Below are 24669 nucleotides of genomic sequence, written 5' to 3' on the forward strand. Positions count from 1 at the left end.
GAAAGAGAGAGAGAGAAAAGGCAAGAGATGTGTGCATTGTGAGCATTTCACATGCTCTCAACTAGACTTGATATTTTGGGTCTGGCAGAATGTGGCCACAGTCTGAGTGACCCCAGGCCATTGAGCCCAGCTGAGCATAAATTGGGCGGTTCCTTCTCGGTTTCAAGGGGACCAGGCAGGCTATTTCTGAGAAACTTGCACAATCTCTCCTGGCCTCTGCTCAGAATCCAGGGGTTAGATTCTGATCCAAGCCATGCACGGGAAGCCTAGGGAATATCCACTAAATTGACATATAAGTGAGATCAGATTTATCCTTGGATAATAAAGCTACTGCATGTTCTAGGATGGTGTAAATGGTTGGTTTTCCTCACAGTCCAAGTACTGCTGTTTTTCAGCTTACATGAACAAACTAAAGTCTGTGGGGAATAAACAGAGGGCTATAGATAGCATCAGCCCTCATCTGAAGGATCAGGAAAAATTAAAACTTACCCAAATTTTAGGCAGAGGAGTATGCATAAAAACAGAACAGGCAGTAGCAGAGAATTTATTTGTTCCTCAAGCCCCCTGCCATCCCATAGCACTAAGCAGAAAGATTATGGGGAACTCCAATGATAAAGAAAAAATATGGGAATTTCAGGGTCACACCAGTGTGACAAAGGGACTTTAGATATAGAAAATTTCCAAAAGAGAATTTGTGATTCATCTTCCTCTTTCAGAGGTGCACACAACAACAGCCACAACTTTCCCCTTAAAATATGTAATTAGTTCATGTAAAACATAATTGTTTTACACAAAACAAAATAAAACACACCATCTTTTGGACTCTGACCTGCAGGAGCTGGGAGAAGCAGCAGGTGATGTCCATGCCTGATCCACAATAGAAAATGGAAAGAAATTGCTATCCCTGGGGAAAGGTGGAACTTATGGCCACCAGTACAGGTTTGGAGTAGCACCAAGAGACAAAACCTGGGATTTCATGGTGACAACCCCAAGCTCCCAAGGTCTCTGTGGGAGTGGACAGCCAACTTCCCAAGACCCCATCAGGCAGACTGAAGCTAGTCAGAAAAATATCCTGTTTTGCAGCTGCTCCAGGCAGTGCCTACCTTGGCTTGCATTGTTTTGGGGTCCTGGATGAAGTCCCAGTCCTTTCCATTCATGCTGTAGGCCACCTTAAACTTCTTCACAAAGGATCGGGACTCAGTGGTGGTCACGCTGTCCCCTCCACGAGCCCCCTGGATAATGACGCCTTTGATGTTCTTGGGGACACCAAGGTCCACCTGCAGCCACTCCTCCCCAGGCTGGGCCTGGGGCACTCGGGGAAACCAGCCCGAGCGGCTGCTCACCAGGCGGGCCATGCTGGGAGACCAGTCATAGCCTCTGATGGAAGAGGCAGAGATCTGTGAGTCAGGAATGAGGCCAGAAAGCATTCCCAGCAGGTTGGAGCAGGGTGAATCTGCAGGGAAGGAAAGGCCATTAACAGTCAGGGTCATTGAAGGGAAGTGCTCCTGGTTCTCCTCACAGCATTAAGCTCTGGACACTAAACCAACACCAAAGGGCGTTTCCCCCTCCCTGCAGGAGCTGCAGTCCTGCCCCTCCAAGTGCATCCCTTGTGATGAATGCCTCCATGCTAGTCAGTGTCACCATTGCCACCCCAAGCAGCCATGAAGTGGCAAGGGTCAGCCCCCTGGGACAGGCTGTTGTGGGGACAGAGGAGCACTGAAGCCAGGGAGAGGAGAGGACCCTCACCTGTGATGCGGCAGCCATACAGCTCCAGCCTCAGGGCGATGCCATTGTGCCAGGTCTGGGGACGGATGCGCACGAAGCGTGTGAGCACCGGGCTGTGGATCTTGTTGAGAACCACCTCTGTGGCATCCTCATTGGCCTGAAATGTCTGCAAGGGAAGGGAGGCACAAATATACATTTGCACACACTGTTACATCCTCACCAGATAAGCAGTCAAAATTATCTCAGCAGGGAAAACCAAGGAAAGGCTTTCTGGTCAGGGCCGGCCTCCAAGCACCAGAGGACAGGAGGGACATGTGAGCTGCTCATATATCACAGGACAGCATGGTGGATGGACTCACCTACCAGGCAGGAGGGCCAGGAGCTTTCTGCCTGACTGCCTCTCACAGCACTTCGAGAACCATGAGCACCTCAGACTATCCGGCCCCAGCTGCTTCAAGCTTGCCTCCAGACCTAGATCTGCTCCAGCACAAGTGACAAGATGCCCCCAAACAGGCTGACCCCCTGATGCATCCTTACACTGAGCTCCACCTGGGAACATCACAAGCAAGCAGTGGTGTGAGCAGGAAGGGTGCACCTCTGCCTGGGGTGACAAGCTCTGCCTCACTCAGCCCCTTGCCTTTGCCTCTCCTGTGCACATGCAGCCTGCCACATGGAGACAGCTTTTCGGGAGTTTATGATCCCACATGGTACCAAAAGGCTGCTGCCTTACCAGATGGCCATAATCAATAACTACCAGATGGATGTTAGATCCACCTCTTCTGCCCATTTTTTTAATAGGCCGGACAAGGACTGGATACATGTGTTTCTATTTTAGGCTGCAAAGCCATAGTGGGAAAGAAAAGGGAGGGAAAGAGGAAATACCCAAGGGGAGGATAATTTTCAACCCTTTCTCTGCCCCAGCATAAAGCACTAGAGATCACTGACCAAGGCTGCAGGCATTGCCTGCTTTCACTCCAAGCACTTCAGGACAGGGCTAGACTATTCTCCCATCTCAGCTAGGAACCACATCCACACTGAGATGCTGGCTGGGTTCTTCTGCAAGTTCCCACCCTGTGTATGTGTACTAAGCACAAGAGTTCCCAGTAAGTTTATCTCAGGAAAGCAGGAGAGTGTAATCTCTGGCACCAGCCTCCTGTGGGAGGCAAGAGTCAAACAACTGAGGACAGAAGAAGGGGTGAGGCAGTATCCTGGCCCCTTGCCTTGAATAGCAGCTAGGAAGCATTTTGTGAGCCTCCTGTGGCTCTAGGCTTGCAGATGGCACATGTTACTTCCCGTCTCCCAGGATCCAGCACGGCAGGGTGTGCAGAGGGTGTTTACAGGGCTGTTCATGGCACCCCAGCTAGCTCTGGGCTGCCCCATCACCATCCACTCCTTCAGCAGTGGATGGAGCAGCCACTGCACAGAGGGAATCACTTGCAAATCTGTCTGGTAATTGGGATGAGGGGTTGATGTGAACTTGAGCAGAAATGCTAATCTAGAGAATATATATCATGCTGCTACCGTTTAACAACACAGCATGGTTTATGTGTTTTTAATATCCTATTTTATCCTGTCTGACCTCACTTCCCATCTTTTTCCTTGCTCAGCAGACACCAAATACCCTTTTTTTCCAGCAGGAGGGCTATAAGAAGAGTGGTTACTGTGAAACACTCTCCAGGCATATGTGCGTGTGTGCCTTGTAAACCCGCGGGCACAGACACACACACAAACAATTTTAAAGGATATATTTCCACACCACAGCAGAGCCTTCAGCTTTATGCCAACACAGAAGCTGACACACAACACCTTATTTCTGAACCTAACACCGGAGGACAGGAAATGTTTATCTGAGCCAGTGCAACTATTTTAGCATAAGGGGCAGCGTGTCAGGTCAGACCAAAGGTCTCTCTGTCCCAGAGGATGGCGCCTAATGCTGGCCCCAGCAGATGTCCAAGGGCACCAAATCCAGTCTTCTCCTGGCAACCTCTATTTGCTTCCCACCGTCAGCAGTGTGAAGACTCCAGGAGCCAAAGGTTGCATATGGACCAGCATGTTTAACAGTCACTGACGAAGTTTGCTGCTCTTTTTGATTTAACATGTTTCAAGTTTTGTTCTTTTTTAGCTCACTTCACACATACAAGCATCAGGGGCCAGAATCCAAATTTACACCAGCATAATTTGTTGCTGACTTCTGCACAGTCAAGCTTGACAGAAAGCAGAAGCAGGACTGAGCCCAAAAACTTTATCACTGCTATAGCATCACTGAAAACATCTCTTAGACGACCTTGGTCTCAATTACTTGCTTCCAAGAAGAGCAATTTCAATTCTGCTTTAGATTAAGAAATCAGCAACTCACTCAAGCTAGATCACATTCAACAAGCTATGTACTCTGAATCTGGGCCATGACACTCCAGACTGCCAGCTTGTGAGGGCAGAATTGGCACCTGACTTCCAGCTGTGCTATCAGCTGCACTGGTAGGATCATCTGTTCCATTGAACCTCGCTTCCAAACAGCCCCAACTGATCATGGCAAGTCATTGCTTTGCACTCTGTTCAGCATAACACAGAGGGGCCACTTCCAGAGGGCATGTGCTTGCTGCTGCTAGAGACCTGAGGTACTCCCACATGCCTGCTCTTTCAGCCTCTTTCCCAAGGGGAAATGCATTGTGAGCCTGCAGGTCCTGATGCTGCTGACCAGGGTCTGACCCTGACCGTCTGGTTTCCCTGTACTGAAAATCCTGACCCCAGAGCCCCAGCACACTGTGGAGAGAGGCCCATTGACTTCAACAGGCTCCACATCCTGCCTCAAATTAGCACTCACAGCATAGGAAGAACTAGCAAGAAAATGTGTGAAACTGGGAGTGCCAAGAAAGCAAAGATTTCTTCCCTCTCTACCAAAATAGAACATTGCTATTCCTCCCGTCCTATCTGCTTTCCATCCCACTCAGCACATATTTTGAGCCAAGTCTTCGAATGGTGTAAATCAACATATCACCATCGAAGTATAAGAAGTCACAGTAATTTACACCAGCAGAAAAAAAAATACCTGGCTGTGATCTAGGGAGATAGATAGATAAATAGATATACACTCAGTGGAGAGCACACATGCCTATGCACATGAACACACACTGAAGGGTGGTGGAGCCAGAAGACGAATGGGAAAACCATTAACAAATTAAAAGCACCTTCCAAGAAACAGTAAAGGGAACTCCCTTTCACTGCTGCATCAAAGAGCTGCCCATCTTCTCCTCATACACTGTATGTTTACCTACATTTTAGTCCAGACAGCAGGTCTGCATGTGAAATTAAATTGATAATCAATGAGAGCTGACCTGCTTAATTAATTTGCTGCAGAAACCAAGTGGTTAGGGAGAGGCTGTAAAAGTAGGGGACATGATGTCTAGGCTAGAGGAGGACTGCAAAAGTTTTCTGTGTGCATACACATGCAAGATCCACGGCAGCATTTGCAAGTTGCATTTCTGACATGTTGGAACCATCATAGGGTGATGGGGGGGATTGCTGAAGCTACATTAGTTCCAGTGGATATGGGAATTGTGCCATTGGCAGCTTGGAGTGAAGGAGATGAAGGACAGGGAGACAAAAAGTGCCATGAAGTTGAAGAGGCAGAGAGTCAGGGAGGGGGTAAGAGGTAACCTTTCTCCTGCTTTATTTATTATGCTGCTTGGCCACTATGTAATTTCTTGGGGTGCTGAAGAAAGTGGCTGAGGGAGGAAGAGGAGAAGGCCAAGGACAGCAGCAGCCCTGCCTTCATCCATACGTATGTGTCTCTTTGGACCCACTAGATTTACTGCAGGATTATGTTACTCCTGTGGAGACAGAGCTCTGGAACAGAGCATGCTAACAGGATTAGGGCTTCAGGATTTAGACAGAGAAGCATGAAGGAGAAAAGTAGGGGAGATTATTTTCCTTGTCAGATAGGGAAGGAATAAAATGGGGCATGTTTGATGGTGGGAGGATTCTGGCTCAAGTGGAGGGTGGATAGTTCTGGATTTATTAAATCCAGGAACAAGGAGTTAAAAGAAAAATGATACTTGGCAACACTTAACAAAGCACTGTGTCTGGGCAAGGCACACTGTGCTGGGCTGGGCTTGCCAGCTCTGTGTCTTTGAGAGGCTCCACTCAGATTTGGGAGTCATCAGGGACACGAGGAGTGGTGCTATGCTAGCCTGCAAAGGAGATAGAGGGCCCAGAAATACAAAGCTGCAGCCTTGCTAGGAAATCCAGGGCTGTAATTCTCCCCAGGTACTGCACCAAGGGTGAATGCACAAGTCTGCCTTTGGCAAAGTCTGATGTCTTTGTCCTGCCTGCGAAAGCAGCAGAAGCAGGCTGGGACCTGGATGTTTCTGGGCAAATCCTCTGCACCATGATGTCTCTGCGCAGAAACACTTGTGGCCCTCTGGCTCATTGTGCCAGCTTTTCCTTAGTTTTCCAGATAAAAAAGCCACAGGACTAAAAGCTTTTCTCTCCTTCCTCAGGTGAGTAAATACAGGAGACCTAAGAACTGAAAAGACAGAGGAACATTCCTAAGGGAAGGCACAAAGAGTCATCCTCAATATTCACTGCCAGCACCAAAAACCTCTGATGTTCCCAGCTGCAGTGTACAGCTGAGACACTGCTCCTTGCAGCAATTCAATCTTTGTGCAGCTACCACCTGAAATGCCACTCAGGAAAGTTAACTAATAACAAGCACAAAGCCATCTAAATAAGGAAGAAATGAAAAATACACATCAGCTGGATCTTGCTGCCATTTCTCATCCATTGACTTCTACAGATTCTGAAAATTTTACACACAGAGCAATGGAGCAGCACTCATCATGGCCCAAACCCACTCCAAATCCTGAAATCCATCCTATCCCCAGTCCCTTGCCACACTAGATGATTCCTATGAGCTCATCTCCACAGTTACTAAGATGGAGCGGCTCACACCACATGGGAGCTGGAACCCAAGATGCTACAAAGAAGGAAGAGGATCAAAATGGATGGGAGCTTAGTTTTCTGATAAAATCCTCATAGTTGAGCCTGTCCAAAGAAAATGGACAAAAATAAAAGGTCAAATCCTGCCAGGTGAAGAAAACGGCCAAAAACAAAAGGTCAAATCCTGCCAGGTGCTCTTTTCCTTCCTTGGGTTCAAGAAGAGTTGTTGTTTTCTAAAGACATTTGCAAGCAATTAGATAAGATCTCCGCACGAACACCAGGGCTGATGCCTGGAAGATAACCTCAAACCTCAGAGACCATCAGCCAGGTCCCAGGTCCCAGGTCACAGGAGGTAGAGGAAAACAGAGTGGGCAAGAGCCAGAACAGCTTTTCTGTGGCAGGGTTGGTTTGGCCCTGTCCCCTGGTAGGGGCATGCTGGTAAGGATGGCACATTGTGGTGGCCATTCTCCTCCCTGTCTCCCCTCTCAGGGACACACAAGAAGACAGCACAGAACCTCTGGCCAGGTTGCTGGGTTAGCCTCCCACCCTGGCCCCATGTCTGAGAGAAAGATGGAGCACCAGCCCCTGGACAGGGGGATGTCTGGGCCAGGCTTTGTGGGGACTGGGCTGCCAGGAAGGAGGAAAACCTAGCAGGGATGGGGTGGGAAGGGGAGGGAATGTGTGGAGCTCCACTCCTGCCAGCTGCCCTTCTACTGCCTCCCCATCCCAGAAACACAGCAGTGCTCGGCACGGAAACAGCCCAGCCAGCCCTGTCTGCTGTGAGCACATATTAATCACATTTTCCGCTGCTCCATCCTGCCTTTCCCGTTTCCCTTGCTGCTGAGTGCCAGCAGCTGGGGACTCAAAGGTGAGCCATCACATTTGCAGGGAAACACCCTGGCCCCACTGTCATCCGAAACACCAGAGGGAGGGGAAGTAGGGGGCAAAAGAGAGGCAGTGAGAGCTTCCCATCCTCTGCAGGGAGCATCATCCCCTCCCCACCCCCCTGCACTTGCTGGTTTTCTCTTGCATTAGCTCCCTGATGAAGATGTGAATGTTAGCTGACCCACCTACACGTGGCAGAGCACTGCTTTTGGCCCACAGAGCTGGCAGAAATTCTGAGCAGTGTTTGGTACACCCCATATGTCTATGTGTGCATGTGCATATATACGTGTGCATATATGTATGTTTATATATATATATCTGCATGTATATAGAGAGTGCCTGTCTGGCCACACCTTCCCCTCCCTCCCTGCTCCTCATGGCACCAAATCAAGCTGCGGCAGACTTGATGAATCCCTTTGGCATGGTTTGCTCCAGCAGCCTGGGCTGCACCGAGCTCCGCACTGATGCAGGGAGGGAGCTGCACCCCGAGCACAGACATCACAGACATCTGGGAGCTTGCTTAGCACAGGAACAGCAGGATTAGCGTGGGCACGGAATGTGGGACCAGCGCCCCCCGGCACCAGGTCTGTGAGCAAGTGGCCTTGGCCTGGCCCTGCTGAAGCTCAGCAGCTGGCAGCCAGTTGTTTGGCAGGGCAGGAAAGCAGTCACCCGGATGCAAGGGGTAGGCGAGCCACCAAAAAGCAATTACTTATCCTCCAGCCTTGGGAGGTGTCTGCTACATGAAGGCCAGAATGTGGGAATGAATAGATACTGGAACAGAGGAGTAAAAAAGAAGATGTTTGATTTTTTCCACTTTTTTAATGAAAAGAGGAAACAGAGTAGAAAAAAGCTGACAGAAATCAAGGGCCAAGTCCTGAAATGGTGACAATTCAGATGGTTGTAAGATTATTTTGGATTGACACCAGCCAGGCTTTAGGGTCTTGCTGGAGCAACGTAAATTGGCTGAGCAGCACTGAAACCAGACATGCTGTCCTGCTCCACCCTGGCTGAGGATGCAGCATCCAACACCCAGGACTGCAAAAATGGGATATTTATTCTCCTCTGCAACTAAAACCACCCCCCAGGCCCAATTTCTGCTCCAGCTAAGACTTTAAAAGGCAAATTTATTGCCCGTGGTTATTTGGAACACTGAACTGTGTATATAGCTCATCTCTCTGTCCAGCATGATGAGTATGTCCTGCCTGACTCAGCTTACAGAAAAGGTCCCAATGAGACCCAAACTCACCTGGGGTGAGAGATGGCCCTGGTTCACAGAAAGGTCTGCTGTGACCAGTGGGTCCTGGGAGAGCACAGAGGCTCCACACCACTGCATGGGCACCGTGTCAGGGCTGTACATGATCTCTGCCATGAGCTACTGTCCTGGAGCCAGCGCACCTGGGGTCTGGGGGAGCCCAGCTGAGGACTCCCCTATGTGAGGCCGGACTGCCCTGTGCCTCCATTTCCCTGCTTCTAAAATAGGACTAACACTCCCCCACTGGCACATGAGGAGCTTAAATACTCCAAATATTGCAGGTATGAGACCCTGATAGGTACCCCTGCACAGTGAGGACTCATTCTGGGAAGCAGAGGGAATTTGAACCTAAGACACACTTGTGGGGAAGGGGAAATCGCAGAAGCCCGGAAGGGAAGGAAATGTCTGGATGAATCCTGGACAAGGCAGGCTACTGCATTTCGTGCCAGCAAAGGGAAGGGACAGCTAATTTAATAGAAGTGCTGAGCAATCAAAAATGACTGGGACATGTGTGTGGGGGGAGGTGTGTGGGACCCAGCCAGAGTTCACACAGACACACTATGGCACATCAGCAGGGAGCACCTAAACACAGCAGCAGTGCTGGAGGGTGCCACAGAAGAGCAGAGAAGCACTTTCTTGAGGCACCCTTAACCAAGGAACAACCACATGACCAAAGCAATAGACAGAAAAGCCAGCCTGGCACCATGGCTACCTTAACCCTCCTCTCCATATACTTCCCATGCAGACCACTCCAAGTTTATCTTTCCTGGCCACACACCAGCATCCATATGGTGTGAAACAGATGAACACTCATATTTACCCTCCTTCCTCCTTGCTCCCACCTCTGTGGGTGTCCCAGAAACACAGCAAGAGCATGCACAGCTCCCAGGGCTCAATGCACCCATTCTCACCATGCCTGCTTAGCGCAGATCTTACAGCTCTGGCAGCCTGAATTATTTCTCATTATTTATTGCTCATTTTGTTCTCTGGGATGGTGCAATTGCCTCTTAGGATTTGTGCCCTTTCATTTCCAGGCCTCAGTAACTCCTGAACTACAGTTTCATGTGGTTTTGTGATTGTTAACCCAGCATGCAGACAGGTCTACGACCACAAAAGCTCAATGAATCTTATATGGCAAAACACAGGCTGTGAAAACATTTTCTCCTTCATTTGCAGTCAAAGAACATACTCTCACCACCACGAAATATGAAGCAGCAGCCAGGTTTTCCAAGGAATAGTGTTTCCTCATTGCTGTGCAGAGGAGAAAGGACTATTTCTGCTCAGAGCATCATCAGTCTTTTAGCCATTATCAGAAAAAGGGTCCCTCACAGATTAAACCCTCTGGACCTGCAAAATCTCTGTTCTCTTCCCTCTTGTTGGCTGCAAGACTCACCAAGGTGCAGGAAGAAGAGACAAAAAGGACATTACCTTGTGGTTTTTCCCGTGTCTGTACATCATCCAGTCCTCCCCATTGGTGCTGACCTCCAGCTTGTAGGTACGCACATAGTAGCCCTTCTGGGTTTCTCTTGAGATGGCACCCTGTGTGGCAATGGCTGTGAGCACAGTCAGGAATTGGAGGTCCACCTTGCCAAGGGGAAAAAGGGATGAGAAAGAGACTGGTGATCACCTGAGAGTCCAGAGTGGCTAATTAGTTCCTCTCTCTGTCTCCGAAAAATTAAAAGTGCAAATTCAGCCTGTCTCACTCTCTGTGGGTGCACAGTTCAACATCCACAACCCTTGCCAGGGCTGACTGCAGCAGGATAGAACCCTGGGACAAGAGTAGCTAAGGATCTTGATGTCTGTTTATATGGGACCATCACAAAGCCGCCTTCCTGCCTCAGACCAAGCAATAGGATCTGCACAGAAGCGCACATCCATTAAAGCAGGACAGAGACTGACTTTTTCCATGTAAAATAAAAGCATAATATCCAATTAGCAAGTGCTGCAGCTCTTGGTTTTGCCCTGCTGGTTTTTTTTCCTGTTTGTTTTACAACATGGGTTGAGAAAGGTCAGCAGAGCTGGCTTAGTAGCCCTGCCATGAATGAAGAATGAGACGTCTGCTAGAGGCAATGACATTCAGCACCTCCTGCTCGTAGTGCCCTTTAGCAAGCAGTGTCCCCCAGCGATGTGACACAGCCAGAAGCTGTGTGTGGACACACTGTGGCTCTAACCAGCTCCCAGGGAAAGCCTTTGCTCTGTCAGCCCCCCGCCTGACATCAGCCCGCTCACGCTCCCTGCATCGCTGATGAGATAAACATTATTCTAGTTGTTTTTCTATTCACCCCCTGGAGACTTTGGTCCTCAGGCCAGTGGTGGAGTCAGTGGCCCTTGTAAGTGGCAGAGGTCTCTCAGTCTCTGTCAGACTGATGGAAAGTCCATCAAGGTTTGGGCAGAAAGGAGGGGCTGGGAGAGAGACAGCGGATGGAGTCAGTCCTTGTGCGGGCAAGCTAATGGGAGAGCCAGCCTGCTGCATTTCACCAGGCACTGCAGCTCCCCTGCTGCTTGCTCCCCGTGAGCCAGAGGCAATAAAAAATTCAACAGCCCTTATGGTCACGGGTCAGTTTAGGAGCGTGACACTCCATTTGGTGGGGGAAGAGGCAAGGGGGCTGGAAAGGTACCTGGAGGTACTCTTTGTTGCTGTCTACATTGGGGGTCCAGCCGTTGTCATCACTGTTGAGCCGGCTCTGCTGAGGGGTCCATCGCCCATCTGAGTAGGTGGAGGAGGCACTGATCTGCATGTTGGAGATCCTGCCAGACTCCATCCCCAGAGGCACATTGCACTGAAAGTCTAGAGCAGACACACACATACACAAGAGATTGGCTTACACTCTCAGTACTTCATCCCCGAGTGAAAGGCAGCCCTGAACTAATCTCATCAGCTAACCCTGAGCAAAGCTGCCTGTCTGGAAAGATGAACAGATCTGCACCATCTTGCAGGTTGTGTGTGTTCACAGACGGCACTGAAAAATTATAGATAGGGCAGCTTTGTGTTTGCATGGCCCTCTGAACACTAATACAGTCTGGATCTTTGTCCCTTTCTCCATCTTCTTCACCTTTGTTCAGTTTTGACACAATTATGTCCCTTGCCTCCCTCCATCTCCACCAAGATGTTCCAAGTACCCTTGCCACAAAGCTCCTATTTTGAAGGCTGTAGGTGAAATGTAAGCACTGACAAAGCAAGGAATACAGACAGACACATTAGGAGGGTGCTTACTGTTGCCAGCAGGAACATCAAGGATTGGAATGGGCATCTCTAAAGGTTTTGTGAGCATGTGAGAGCAGGGATGCAGGTGTGTTTGTGTCTGTGTCTATCTGCATGCACTGTATGTGGTATCAGGCCCATAGGGATTAACCAGACAAGATTATGAAAGACACTGCTATGCTTTTGTTTGGATCTCCTCACTTCTAAGGCTTTAGAAGTCAAAATTAGCTCATCTTTATGGCACAGCTCATCTATTTTATAGCAGCTGTCCTGTAAAAACAATACCAAAGAAAGCAGTGATAGAAAATACTGCATGGGTCCAAGCATGCTTCTGCTGTAAACCAACAGGGCTCCACCAAACTGCCTGTGTTTTTTAATGTGGTCAAATCAGCCTTGGATGGAAATGATGGGCCAAGTTAGGATGTCAGTGCTATTACTAAACTTTCATTTTACACCACCATAAAGGAAAACAGGTCTGGCACTTTCACAAAGGCTCTGGTGCTTGATTTCTCAAGCTTTGTGTTCAACATTTTATTTACAAATCCAGATCAGAAAAGGGATTAAGGAACAGATCAACGGAGTGTGGCAATAGGTAATGGTGAAGAGCTCATGCTTATCTGTAACTCTCACAGCCTCAGCAGAACAATCCTTACTCAATCATAGAGTAAGAGATTGTAACCCTGCTGCCCTGGTGCTGCACAACCCCTACTCTACCCTGCTCTCTGTCACAGGCTTTCAGCGGCAGGTCAGGGACTCCCTGTCTTTCTCTGGGACTGAGGGTTGTCCTGAAGGCTTCTTCTGTTGTATCAAAGGTTCACTGTGAACAGAGGTCAAGAACAGTAGTTCTGAGGCAAAAATATAATGGGAAAACAAATGGAATCTTTCCTTGCCTGCATTATCATAAAAAATCAAAATGCTCTTCATTCTCAAAACACACAACTTATTTCCTCGCTCCATATCAATTTACCTCCCTTATTAAGGGTTATAAAACAAAATTTGGCTTGAAATTCTTAGAGCTTTAAGCAATCTTTAATTAGACAGCCAAGAAATTCCAATTTGTGGTTTGGGACTGTGAATTTCTGGAAAACTAGAGAGAGAGAGAGCGCGCATATTTTTCCCCATGCTTTAATGAATCTGCTGCACATGCTGGGCTGAAGTCTTCCCCTAAATCTTTTGGGCTCAGTACATACATGAAGGATGCTAACCCAAAAGGTATTGAGAAGACTTCACAAGCAAGTGAAAAGTCAAGAAAAGGTCAGAAAGTTAAATTCTTACTTGAAATCTTATTTCTATCAAAATAGAGAAGAGACCTAAGTGAAACTGCTGTCTGCACTGCTGGTGGAGAACCAGTCCCTGGACACACTTCTGCCTGCTTTACTCTCACATATGCCAAATGAAAGATGGGAAACACAGGGGACACAACTAAGTCTTACACACACATTTCCAACTTACTTTCTGGGACTTCCTGGTGGATCAAGTAGTACTGAGCAGAGAAACCATCCTTAGCCACTGCCAGGTCCGTGTGGAAGGTGAGAGAGAGGACGCCGGTGGTCGAGCGGATGTCCGATGGCATATTAACGCCACAGTACCTGCCTATCAAGGGGCCAACTGAAAAGAAAGAGCAGCAAAGGTAATGCCTGCTTTTCCGCTGGCCTCCTGGGTCACCAGCTCATTGCTGATCAGGATAAAAAAGATAGGCTTCAGAGATGGGCTATTTTTTATATCTATTGGCCTGGTGCCATGCAGTGCAGAAATATCCACTGCAGCAGGCATTGCTCTGCAATTGCTGGGAAATGCTCCAAAATGCTCTGTTTCTCGGTTTTGCTATAAGGTAGGGAAGTCCTCCCATCATTGCATGAACCCACTGCCCTTCCCTGAGGGAGACCTGCTGGTGTTTGGAGTGTCCCATGGGGCTTTTCAGATCAGTGGTTACAACAGAGCAGTAGTTTGTGGTTTAATGAAGGAAGCCTTCAGCAGGCACACTGTCCCCAAGCTGGCCATGGTGTGCCCTAAAGGCAGGTTGCAGGCTGCAGCCACCTCTGAGGTTAGGCACCCTTGGTGTTCAGACATACTGCACAGTTTTGGAGCTTTGTGACACCAGGAAGGGCCAAGGAAAGCAGTGCAGCACCCCGTGGCTTACCCTGAGGGATGCCATCCCAGATGTCTAGCCAGTCATACTTGCAGTCTCCTTCCCCCGACTGCAGTGGGTCATGCTCGAGGTCAAAAAGCAGAAAGTGGAGGAGTATTTCTGTCTTTGGCTTGGCTATGATGGTGAAGATGCAGTCCAGGTTGTGTGGATACTTGTCAGGAAAACCTGGAGACTCAATAGTGCCGTTGGAGGCAGTGAAGTTTCTGGAGCAGTCCTCGGAGCCTGTAGCAGCAGGAAAAACCCAGAGCCTTAGCAACAACGAAGCTTAATGCCAACAACTTGGCACTGTGAAAACCCCATTCTGAGTTTAGGGTTGTGTATTCACTTCTGGAAATGTCCTGCAGCTCAAGAGCTGTGGGAATTACTGCAAGAAGTGAGAAGGTGATTTTCAAAGCTTTCCACAGGTGGAAAGACAAGATCCATGAGGTACTGTAGTGGACAACATGGTTCAAAATCCCTTAGCTTTGCAGACATAATCTGTAAACCACTGCTGATCCTCCTGACAATTACCTCAAAACCAGGACTAGAAGAGTGATTTTATCCAAAGCCATTGCTGTGATTTGGCAGGCCAGCATCATGCCATGTCCCTCACACCCATGGTGGTGGACAGGGAGGCCACACCAAGTTGGCCTGTCTTCCTCAGCTGGCACTTTCCACTGTAACCCACCCCCAAACTGACCTGGCAGGCCTGTGTGCTGCTCCAGAGCCTGCAGAGAGGCTGGCTGGCACACAGGGAGCCTCCATCCACAGCAGTCATGACACAGCTGCTACCTGCAGCCATGCAGGCAAAGGTGCCACAGCGACCCCAGCCTGGTGGAGGAGCCCCATTTGGGGAAGGAGCTGCCTGGGATAGGGCAGAGAGGAGTATTGGGATGTACTCATTTTGGAAAGGCTGTTCCCATGGGCCAGTCTCCTGCAAACTCCAGCCTTCCAGCACAGATATGTGTGCCTCAGTTTCCTCTTGGGAAAATCCGTAAGCACAAATATTTACACAGCGTGAGGGCCTGTGGGAGGGTGCCAATGTCTCCACTGTTTGCTGCAAACCCTTGGGAAGTGCACAGTTAGCCTGCAGCCCCCACTCCTGCCCCAAAGACCCACACAAGGGACAGGGGCCAGCTCCAGCATACATCTCCACAACGTGGCCACATTAATAGTGGGGATAACAGAGGCCATGGCAGGGGGGGTCTCTGCTGAGAGCAGGAACAGAGCCCTCTTTTTCACAGAATGAGCCATCCACACCAGAAATGCAAGTTATTTCTATCCTTAAGGAAGACCTTTGCGTGGTGGGGAGGACAGACAATGTTGCCTCTTATTTATTGCTGACCTCAGCACTGGCCTCGGCTGCAGCCGGGCCAGCTCGGTGCCCCCTCTCATACAGCCAAGGTGCCTCGGGCTGCTTGGGGAAGGGGGAATTTGTGTCATATTCATACCACGGTGACTTTGAAAGCCTTGCCAGGACAATAGGCAACAGAAATCTGCAGCCTGGAGCTATCAGAGGAGAAAGGGGGTGTTAGAGAGGCTGCTGGCCACTGCTGCAACCTGGCACTAGCATTCACAAAGGCTTCTGCTTCACTTTCACTGGGACACTCTCCTTCTCCTCTACAAACCCTCTTGCTCCAGCTCTCCCAGGCAGCACCAGCCTTCCCAGGACTAATGGCAGACTTGTTATTCAATTCAGCATTAACCTACAGAGTCAGGCCAGCAGCCTGCAGTAATAGCAGGATCTTGCACTGCATTATGCAGTGCCTGGCTGGAGAGCTACTCAGGAGAGGCTCTTAATTGACTACCTAATGAACCAGCCAGCTTTTCTGGTGTGAACCTGTGGGGTAAAATGCAGACACAAAAAAAAAAAAAAAAAAAAAAGCCAACACAAATCACAGCATAATGCCATGAGCAGGGATAAGGGTGTACTTCGCTCCAAACAACCTCAAAGACTAACAGATAAATAGTGAAAATAACACGAGCTCTGAGCTCGCGGGAAAATGAAGGGCTAAACCCAGAGTCAGGGACTGTCCTCTAGCAACAGGCAAGACCACATTAGACAACAGTTTCCTCCCGTGGCGTTCTTATCACATTCGGCATCTTTGTCTACATTTTGGCTAATAGCAGCAAACACAATGATCAGCTTTTTATAAGGAAGCTGCAGATAATCAACGGGAGTCATGCTGACTTCTGCAGCACAGGCCAGCCTGAGAGGAGACGGCGCTGGAGAGCTCAGGCCGGCCCTGCGAAACTAACTCACAAAGGGAGCAGCAGGGAGGCTGGACCAGCCGGGGCAGGCAGCTCTTGTCAGCCCACAGACTGCTGGCTGATACCCATCAGGGCATTCAAAGACTGGTATGTGGTTGTTTGTATGCAGATTGCTTCCCTCTCACACTGTGATAAGGGAAATTTAGCACAAGGTGGGGAAAGAAATGCTCTATTGAAAAGAGTTGTTTTTTTAGGTCACCTTTAAGACAGAAGGAATCTGCAGCCACTGCTGCTTTTACTGATGTGGACAATGACGATCCGATGACCTTTAAAGCTGGTGACACCCTTGCTGGTTACCCTGACAGCTCAGATGGAAACTTGGCCCGTGCCTGCCTGCCTGCCAACAAAAGGCAGGGTTTGCTTGTACTGCAGGAGCGCTGCAGCCAGCACTGCCCACGGCCCCCTCTGGAGCCCCGGCAGGGACTGGGGCCGGGCAGATGTGGGCTGGGAGTGCTCCCGGATCACGGGCTCACCCACACTCCTGTGTCAGAACCTGCCTTGCCAGGCTTGATTTCATGGGCTGTGGCTGTAAGAAAGCGTGGCTGTATCTGGAGAGGATGGCTGCCTGCAGGGGTGGGGGTGGCAAAATGAGCCAGCACCACTTCAGCTCCAGCCTCCATCCAATACCTGCTCTCCTCCAGATCAGCTCTTGACTCCTCTACCTCCCAGTAACAACTTCTCCTTTCCTCACAGATTTGGTCCCTTACTGGCTCCCAGCCAGACCAACAGGGTTCCTGTCTGCCATCCCTTCCCACTGCATGGCCAGGCCACCTCAGCCAGCTGGATCAGCCCACAGTGCTTTGTGCTCTAAGTCAGGGCATGGATGGAGTGTGAGGTCAGGCACAACCCAGCAAGCCTGCTGGGCTCACAGGAGGTGTGAGCAGGGTGAGAGAGGCAGGGGGGCTGAGGTGGGTCTTCTCACCTGTGTTCTTTGCCATCTTTATTGATGGCAACTGGCCTTAGCAAACCGCAATGTCTGGCTGAATCACTAAACTTTCAGGACTAATCTGCATCCTAACCATAAACAGTGGTGGTGAGCTGGCTGCTCAGCATCTCAATGGCCAGTTATGCAGTCCAGGCAACCACCAGCAACAGCACTTTCCTCATCCATCTGAACCTTCACACAAGTCCTGTCCTCATTGATTCACAATGAATTTAGGGAGTTTCATTCTCTTGCAGCAAAGTCTCAACATTCACATCTACCTCCAGCCAGGCTGTGGGCTGTCTGTGCAACTCTGCCTGCTGCACAGCTGGCCTAGGGCCCCTGGGCACTGCTGCCTGTGCTCCCCATCTTTTCTTTAGAGATGCTGGACCAGCAACCTTGTGCTCCTTTTTGGTTCTTCCCATGGCACAGACACCTCTTTTTTGGCACTGGATGCAATGACTGAAAGCCACGTGTGTTGTCTTCTAACACATCACCAAAGGAATGTGGGCACATGGCAGGTGCCTGTGTGCCCACACAAAACACTCTCCTGATCCCTCAGCATGCAGGCACACCTCTCTCACATGCACACAGAGCAGAGGCTATTTTTTCAAGCCTTTCTTCCCAGGCACAAAATTCTGGCAAATATTTAGATAGAGAGACTACTAAAAGGGCTTTAAGCAGATTTTTCTTTCCTCTATAGTAATTTAAGTATTAAATAGAATTATGAACACTTTGTCTTATATCAGCCTGGAAGGATGCTGCCTCAGACTTTGACAGCATTGCTGACAGCAATCACTTGAAGACTAGAGCTCCCCAGTTACAAACCCCACATCCGTGGAGAGAAAACACAGCATCACTGATCAACCCTGAATCACAGCTCCACAGGAGGGGGAGCTCCATGCACTTCTATCAGAGGGACAATCCCTTTTTAGCCCTAACAAGCTCCACACATGCCAGAGAGTAAAGATATATGTTTCTAGTCCTCGAATACAAGAGAGTATTTAAGGAGGAACCCTGCTTTAATTGCACCCTGTGATCCAAAAATTCACTGTCATGTGCCACTAACATTACCTTCTTGGAAATGTGCTGCACAGACTTGCTTCACTTAAAAGAAAAAAGTCCTTTATCTCTGGAAAATATGCTAGAAATCACATTGAAAAGGTGGTCAAAGGCATCTCCAGACAAAGATAATTGTGTCAAACAGCTTGGGAGACAGGCACTGACTCAGACACTCACCTGTCTTGTAGATCTCATAGCGCAGAGAGAAGCCGGCACCTTGCCGTGCGTAGTCTGAGGTGAACTTGATATAGAGAGAGGGGCCGGAAGAGATGATGGTAGGAGGTGCAATGTTCCCACAGTGCTTGCCCAGCAGGTCTGCCGCCTCGCTGTCCCCATCGCGGATCTCGATGTAGTCGTACCTGCGGAGGCAGGTGAAATGGCAGGGAAACCATCTGTCAGGGACATGCTTCAGGATGCCAGGCACAAACAGAAACCACTCTCAGTATCTGCATACTTCACAGAACGTCTTCCAGACAGGTACCTGGGACTCTTATTCACAGCACACCACACCACAGATCCCAAAACACTTTTTCTCTTTTGTCTGACTACATTTAGGTCCTTTCCTCTGCTGTCATTCACGTCATTAATTTGTTGTACATACATCCGCTCACCTTCACAGCCAACATGCAAAATTTAGAACACACATTACCTCCACTTCCACAAAACTCCTTTGGCATGGGAGAAGCTCAGACACAACTCTCCTGAGGCTGCTCTCCTCCCTTGAGCTCTCTTCTGGAGTGCCATTGTGCTGTTTGGCAGAGCTTGCTTTATTCCAGTATCCATGTGGGATTTGGGCAAGTATGTACCAAGTGAGACTGTGAGTGTTCAATCCATGTGAGCAGGTAGCTCTTTTGTGCACTGATATCACATTGGTCCTTTAGCAAGCATGGCAAGTAAACTCACTTAGTGCTTGGACATTAATATTAATCCTCTTCTATTAAGTGCTAATGAAGATTTTCCATGGATAAGAAGTTTTGTGTAAGAGCTGGGTACCTACACTCATTATTGCTGATCCTGTACACCCTGCAAATGCAACCTGCCTTTGCTAAACCCTACTTGAAGATGTTCCTACTGGCCTGGGTGTCTGACTGGTCTGGGGGAGGAATGCGTAGGGTTAGAAAAATTGCCTCTTGCTGCAGAGACAAAAGCTTGTTGCAAAGCTTGGCTGGAAGGTGAAACTGCCACAGATCCCTCCATATTTTCTAGGCCATGAGTAGGCAAGGTAGTAGTATCAGGCTCTGTGTGCTGTGAAGAAACAAACAGCTTTTACGTGTACATCTTGTTCTTCAGCTGCTTTCTAACACCCACGTTCTCCCCGCCCCTCTCCTGTGTGGCCAGCACGCTGCTATTTACAGAAACTGACCATCTCTCTAGGACTGTTTATTTGCTTTGTATCAACCTGTTTGAACAACATACTACAGCTCTTCTTAAGGGGCCAGGGAGGAAAAAAGCATTTCCAGGCTGTCAGGAATCTGCCTTTCTTCTTTGTCACAAGATCTTCTGTTTGAGAATGGAGAGTTGAAAGGAGAAGTAGCTTGCTGGATACAGAATGATCCTCATGTGACTCATTCCCGTTCTGCAAAGCACATATCGGCGAGCAACAGCCTCAAAACAAACTTACAGGGACTTAGTGTGCTCCTCCACAAAGAAAGATGGCCCAGACAGCTTTGGTTTCACTCCTTTCTGGGATTAAATCAGGCTGAGAGCCAGAAGGAAAATGCCTGCAGATAAAATCCTGTCTACGCTGGACTGAACACTCAACTAGCTGCAATTGCCCAGCCTTTAACTTCATTACAGACTCAATTGGCTTGGCCAAGGTGAAATCCAAGCGGTCTTGAGAAGTGGCACTGGAAGAGGAAGAGCATTTGGCTTAGCTGGTGTGTGGACACACAGCAATGCAAATGAAGATTGCTCCCCCTGCTCTCTCCTCAGCTCGGCCTAGCCCCTTATCACCTTGTGACCCCTTGTTACCCTGACACCAGTCAGCAGCACCCTGCGTGACCCCACTAATGTCCATCATGTGGAGTTCATCCTACCATCTCTCCAGGGAGGAGGAACAGAGAAGGCAGTGTTAGTGCTTCTTTTAAGTAGAACTTTTTCCTCCTTGTTTGTCTATTTGTTTAAAGTAGTATTGAGCAAACAGTGGGGACATTTTGTTTTCTAAATAACTACTTGCTTTCAGCATGCTTGCAGCCCTTCCACATCTGAAGTGCACATCTGTGCTGCAGAACTACTGGTTACTAGTGAAATTTGAGTATGTGGCAAAAAATTAATTTGGCAAAAACGTGAATGTTGGCAAAACACAGTTAATGGAGTGGATTGTAGAAGCTGCCATTTTCATGCACAGGCAGAGGTTAGCTGCATCCCAGGGAACCACATCTGTTTGTGCCCTTGTGGGGTTGTACCTTGCCAACACAGTACATGGCTTCAGCTGCTTGACTGCAATGATCACAGCTTCTGCTGTGGCCAGCACAACAAATATCGTAGTGCTGTCCACATGGCTCCTCAAGCCACCCAGTTCTGTAGGAGCCTGGAATTTCAGAAGCAGGTTCTGGACCAAGAAATTTTTGCTTATTGAATGGGTGACAGACTTCCAGTAATACATACAATTAGGGAATATTGCAATCTGCTCTTGGGCAATCTGCAAATGGAAAATTAAAAGAATGAATCAAGTAAGTAAATCATCAGGAAATATTTGCCTCTTTAAATTAAGCCCTATTTGGCTTCATTCAAGCATCTAACTTAGCTTTCTCACACTGGAGCTAATCCTGAATAAATCAAATGTTAAAAACAACTGAAAAAAAGCCCTTTAAGAGAAGGTCAGGAAATTTTTTGCCAAATGTAAAATTAATAGAAATGTGTAAGAATTTTCTTCCCTAGTCAAAAAATCTTGGCCCAAGTCCTCTGCTCTGCATGAGGCAAAACCTTTTCTTTGGGCCATGTAAACAGAGTGTGAATTGAGGAAGTACTACACTTGGGAGAAAGCACCAGCCCAGATGAGCAGGAGCCCCTACTTCCTCTCCATCACAGCAATTAAGCTTTAGGCTTTCAAAATGAAACACTAAAGACAGCCAATCAAAACTGTTAAACTTCCAAACTTCAGCAAGAATGCTAGCTAATCCCCACCACAGATTGTTTTGGATCCATGAGCTTTAGGCATGTCCATGCCTTGGCCCTCCATCAAACAGATAAACTCCATTCTCCTCATTCTGGGTCAAGTTACAATCCAGTTTGGCCAAATCTTCGCTCCTGTTAAGCTTAAATATGGTTTCTAGACTTTCTTCTTCCCTTGTGAAAAACAAGAAGAAAAATTGGAAGAAAACCCAACCATGCTTTCTACTCTAACCATTTCATTTTCAGATAACTATGGCCTAGGGCACAGCTGAGTGGGACACATTTATGCTGCAGTGGTGTTCAAACTGTCTCATACAGTGCCCAGCAATTTGCATTTCACTCATATAACCAAATCTGTTGTTTCAGTCAACATGCACCAACATTCTTGTGGGCTGACCTCTCTGGCATTACCTCCACTGGGAAAGCTGCCACCTCCCCAGCACATTTCATGGCCACCTCTCCACACCTAGGCATCGCTCCAACGAGCCAGGCATAAACATGTGAGGGCAGGGTGCAACCTCTGTAACCCATGGTATAACAGATTGATTAACCAACTATTCTTTTGCAGGGAAGGTGAGCACACTTGGCTGCTCCTCCAATGGCACAATGGCAAGATATTCTGAGCTGCCACTTGAGTGACAATGCCAGTGAGTTGGTTTGAAACCACCTCAAACTGCTTTTCACCAGGGACTTTTGAGGCTGGGAGGCAATGATGAAGTGCTTTTAACTGCCCAGACTATGGAGGCTGAGAAAAGGGAAACACAAGGCTTAGATGGTCTTCTTGAAGTTGTTTAACAGAATTAAATGAAAAATGTACAATGCTTACAAATATTGCTGCATTTTTATTACAGATTTTTTAGTAGAAAGTGCTTTGCTGATGTTAAGAGAGCTTTTATAAACTAATTGTAAAGCACTTCTACAGCCTGTATTATTCATGCTTGTTTGCTTGCTTTTTCCTCCAGTCAACCTCTCTGCTTCCCAGGCTTTCCTTTCTCTTTTTCCCATGTCACTTTGCTGCTGGCTTCCAAAATGAGGTGCAACAAAGGCAGCAAGCCCCAGCTGTAGCAATTATGAGAAGACCTCCAGCTTTTCAATCCTTTTCTGCTGCAAAATAGGCAATCTGCTCCCTGATCTTTGAGCTGTGCTCCATGATCCCCTAGGGCCAGGGCAGACCTCCCAGGTGCCCACTCAGGCACTGCTGAGCTCCATAAATGCTACAACCCATGTGGGGAGCAGCACCAGAAAGCCTGTGACATTCGTCTGGGTGCTCCTCTCCAGAGGGACACCCAGCACAAACAGTTTAGAGACCCATACTGCTGAACACAAAATCATCAACCCCACTGACCTTCACCCCCAGGTCCCAAGAGATGCTGAGTCCTTCCCCCTGAAACATACTTCAAGGGCATTACAGGGACACCAGCTTAGCATAGGAGGAAACATAACAAATTATTCACATGTTCACAGCCATATCACTCGACCTCTGAATGCATAAACTTGTGCAAGCCTTGCTTCAAAGCCTAAGGAGGACTGGCCAAGCTCTGACCTAGCTGGCAGCTTTCTCTGTCTCTCTCTAGAGCTATGATTTGAAGTAGGTGAGGACTTGCACTCAGCAAAGCCCTGTTTCCAGTGCTTGCCAGGACTGGAGAGAGAGGCAAGGCTCTAACCTGAACCTCCCCAATGTTTAATTTGGAGCTATTATTTATAGGCGTTTCCATGGGGCTCATGACTGCAGCTGGCAAACAGTAATGATGGGATTCTCACGAGACCCTGGGAGGTAGGAAGGCAGAGAGGAGCCTTCTGCCCTGAAAGGTCACACAGGAAGTTTGCAGCAGGGCCAAGAATAGAAGCCAGTCTTGACTGGAGAGATTATATTCTATTGGAGAAATCTGGCCTAGATAGACAGGGAGACAAATAGGTACAGACTGCATGCCAACAACCCTAAATTTGGGAATGCCCAGGGCTGACTTGAGCCTTCAAGACCTCTGATCTGCTTGAACCATATGTCATTGTGTCTTGAATGCATTTGCTGAGGAGAGGAAGAGAAACTGCAATTCTAGTGAAATTCAGCAGGTGTTAATATTCTGCAGGTAGCTGGGCAAGGCCTGTGCTTAGCCACAAAGGCAGCTAGTAAATAGAATTGTTACCCCTTTGAAAAGGTGGTGGGAGGCTTATTTCTCAGAAATTCTTATAAAAAGCATGAGGCTTTTTGATCATTCTCTAAGAACAGACAGTTTCTTAGAAACTAAATAGCAGTAGTAGTATAGTAATAGTTAAGAAATGGTGAACCAGCATCTCTGTGCTTGTTGTGCAATCAAGAGGTGGCTAGAATTAATGTCCATTATATGCTAGCTGGCTTAGTAGATTTTTCTGTGTCACCACTCATCTTCATGCTCTTTTGTACGCCACCTTCCAACCAAATCCTTATTTCATGGGTGGTTACATTGCAAAAGACAAAAAAAACTTCTCTGTGATGTTTGCACAATCTTGAGCAACTGCAGGACATGCCCTTCAAAGGTTAAATTGTTCCAGAAGCTACTGAGGACTTCTAAATGATTTTTTTTACAGCCATGATAGCAGAGGCAAGCGCCTCTGTTGTCTGATGAAACAAGAGCAATGGAGTTTGATCTTAGCTGCCAGCCCTTAATCAGAGTAATTAATTATAAATACAGCAGATTAATTGGATTCTCCTTTGACTTGAACTGGTTTTACACATGTGTAACTCATCATTTTAAGGGTAATCACTCCTAATTTATCCTGGTGTGAGAAGAGAATCAGTCCTCATAGACACAGGCTCTGATACGGATTTGTGCACAGAACTAAAAAGCCTGTACCACATCTAGGTTTAGCCAACGAAACGTCCTCTACTCTCAGTGGAAGCAGATTTCTCACATCCAGCTTGGATTGGGATTAATTGTTCTTCTGCACTGACAACAGAAATACTTTAAATCACTCTTACTGACTAGACCTGGGCTTTGGGTGTCTGAACAATGCAGAGATGAATCTGATCTCAGTCTGAACCTTTTGGGGTCATTTTTGCCTATGCTAAGTCAAAAGATGCTCACAGAGCCTGCCCTTGTTTTGCCCTTATGGAAATAACTGACTCTGGCAACAACAGAGAGAAATGGGCTATAATTGCTCTGAATCTGAAGGGATTTCACTGGATTTCAGTGACT

The 24669-nt window shown here is 48.1% G+C and overlaps 1 protein-coding gene across 7 annotated transcripts in view; it reads right to left on the reverse strand.

The window, feature by feature from the left end:
- The window catches only part of NRP2 (neuropilin 2), an 88563-nt gene that overhangs the window by 41315 nt on the left and 22579 nt on the right, over positions 1-24669 (reverse strand). For all 7 annotated transcript variants that reach the window (XR_009418768.1, XR_009418769.1, XM_059475697.1 and 4 more), the window contains exons 3-9: positions 18560-18741; positions 14140-14370; positions 13452-13607; positions 11416-11585; positions 10226-10381; positions 1747-1891; positions 1104-1453 (exon numbers count right to left, since the gene is read on the reverse strand). Coding sequence is in view for 5 of the 7 variants with exons in the window: in XM_059475697.1 (XP_059331680.1) it covers positions 1104-1453; positions 1747-1891; positions 10226-10381; positions 11416-11585; positions 13452-13607; positions 14140-14370; positions 18560-18741 (1390 nt within the window). In the remaining 2 variants the exon portion in view is untranslated. The remainder of the gene's footprint in view (positions 1-1103; positions 1454-1746; positions 1892-10225; positions 10382-11415; positions 11586-13451; positions 13608-14139; positions 14371-18559; positions 18742-24669) is intronic.

This window comes from Ammospiza nelsoni, chromosome 7 (assembly GCF_027579445.1).
Source record: "Ammospiza nelsoni isolate bAmmNel1 chromosome 7, bAmmNel1.pri, whole genome shotgun sequence".
Taxonomy (NCBI): Eukaryota; Metazoa; Chordata; class Aves; order Passeriformes; family Passerellidae; genus Ammospiza; species Ammospiza nelsoni.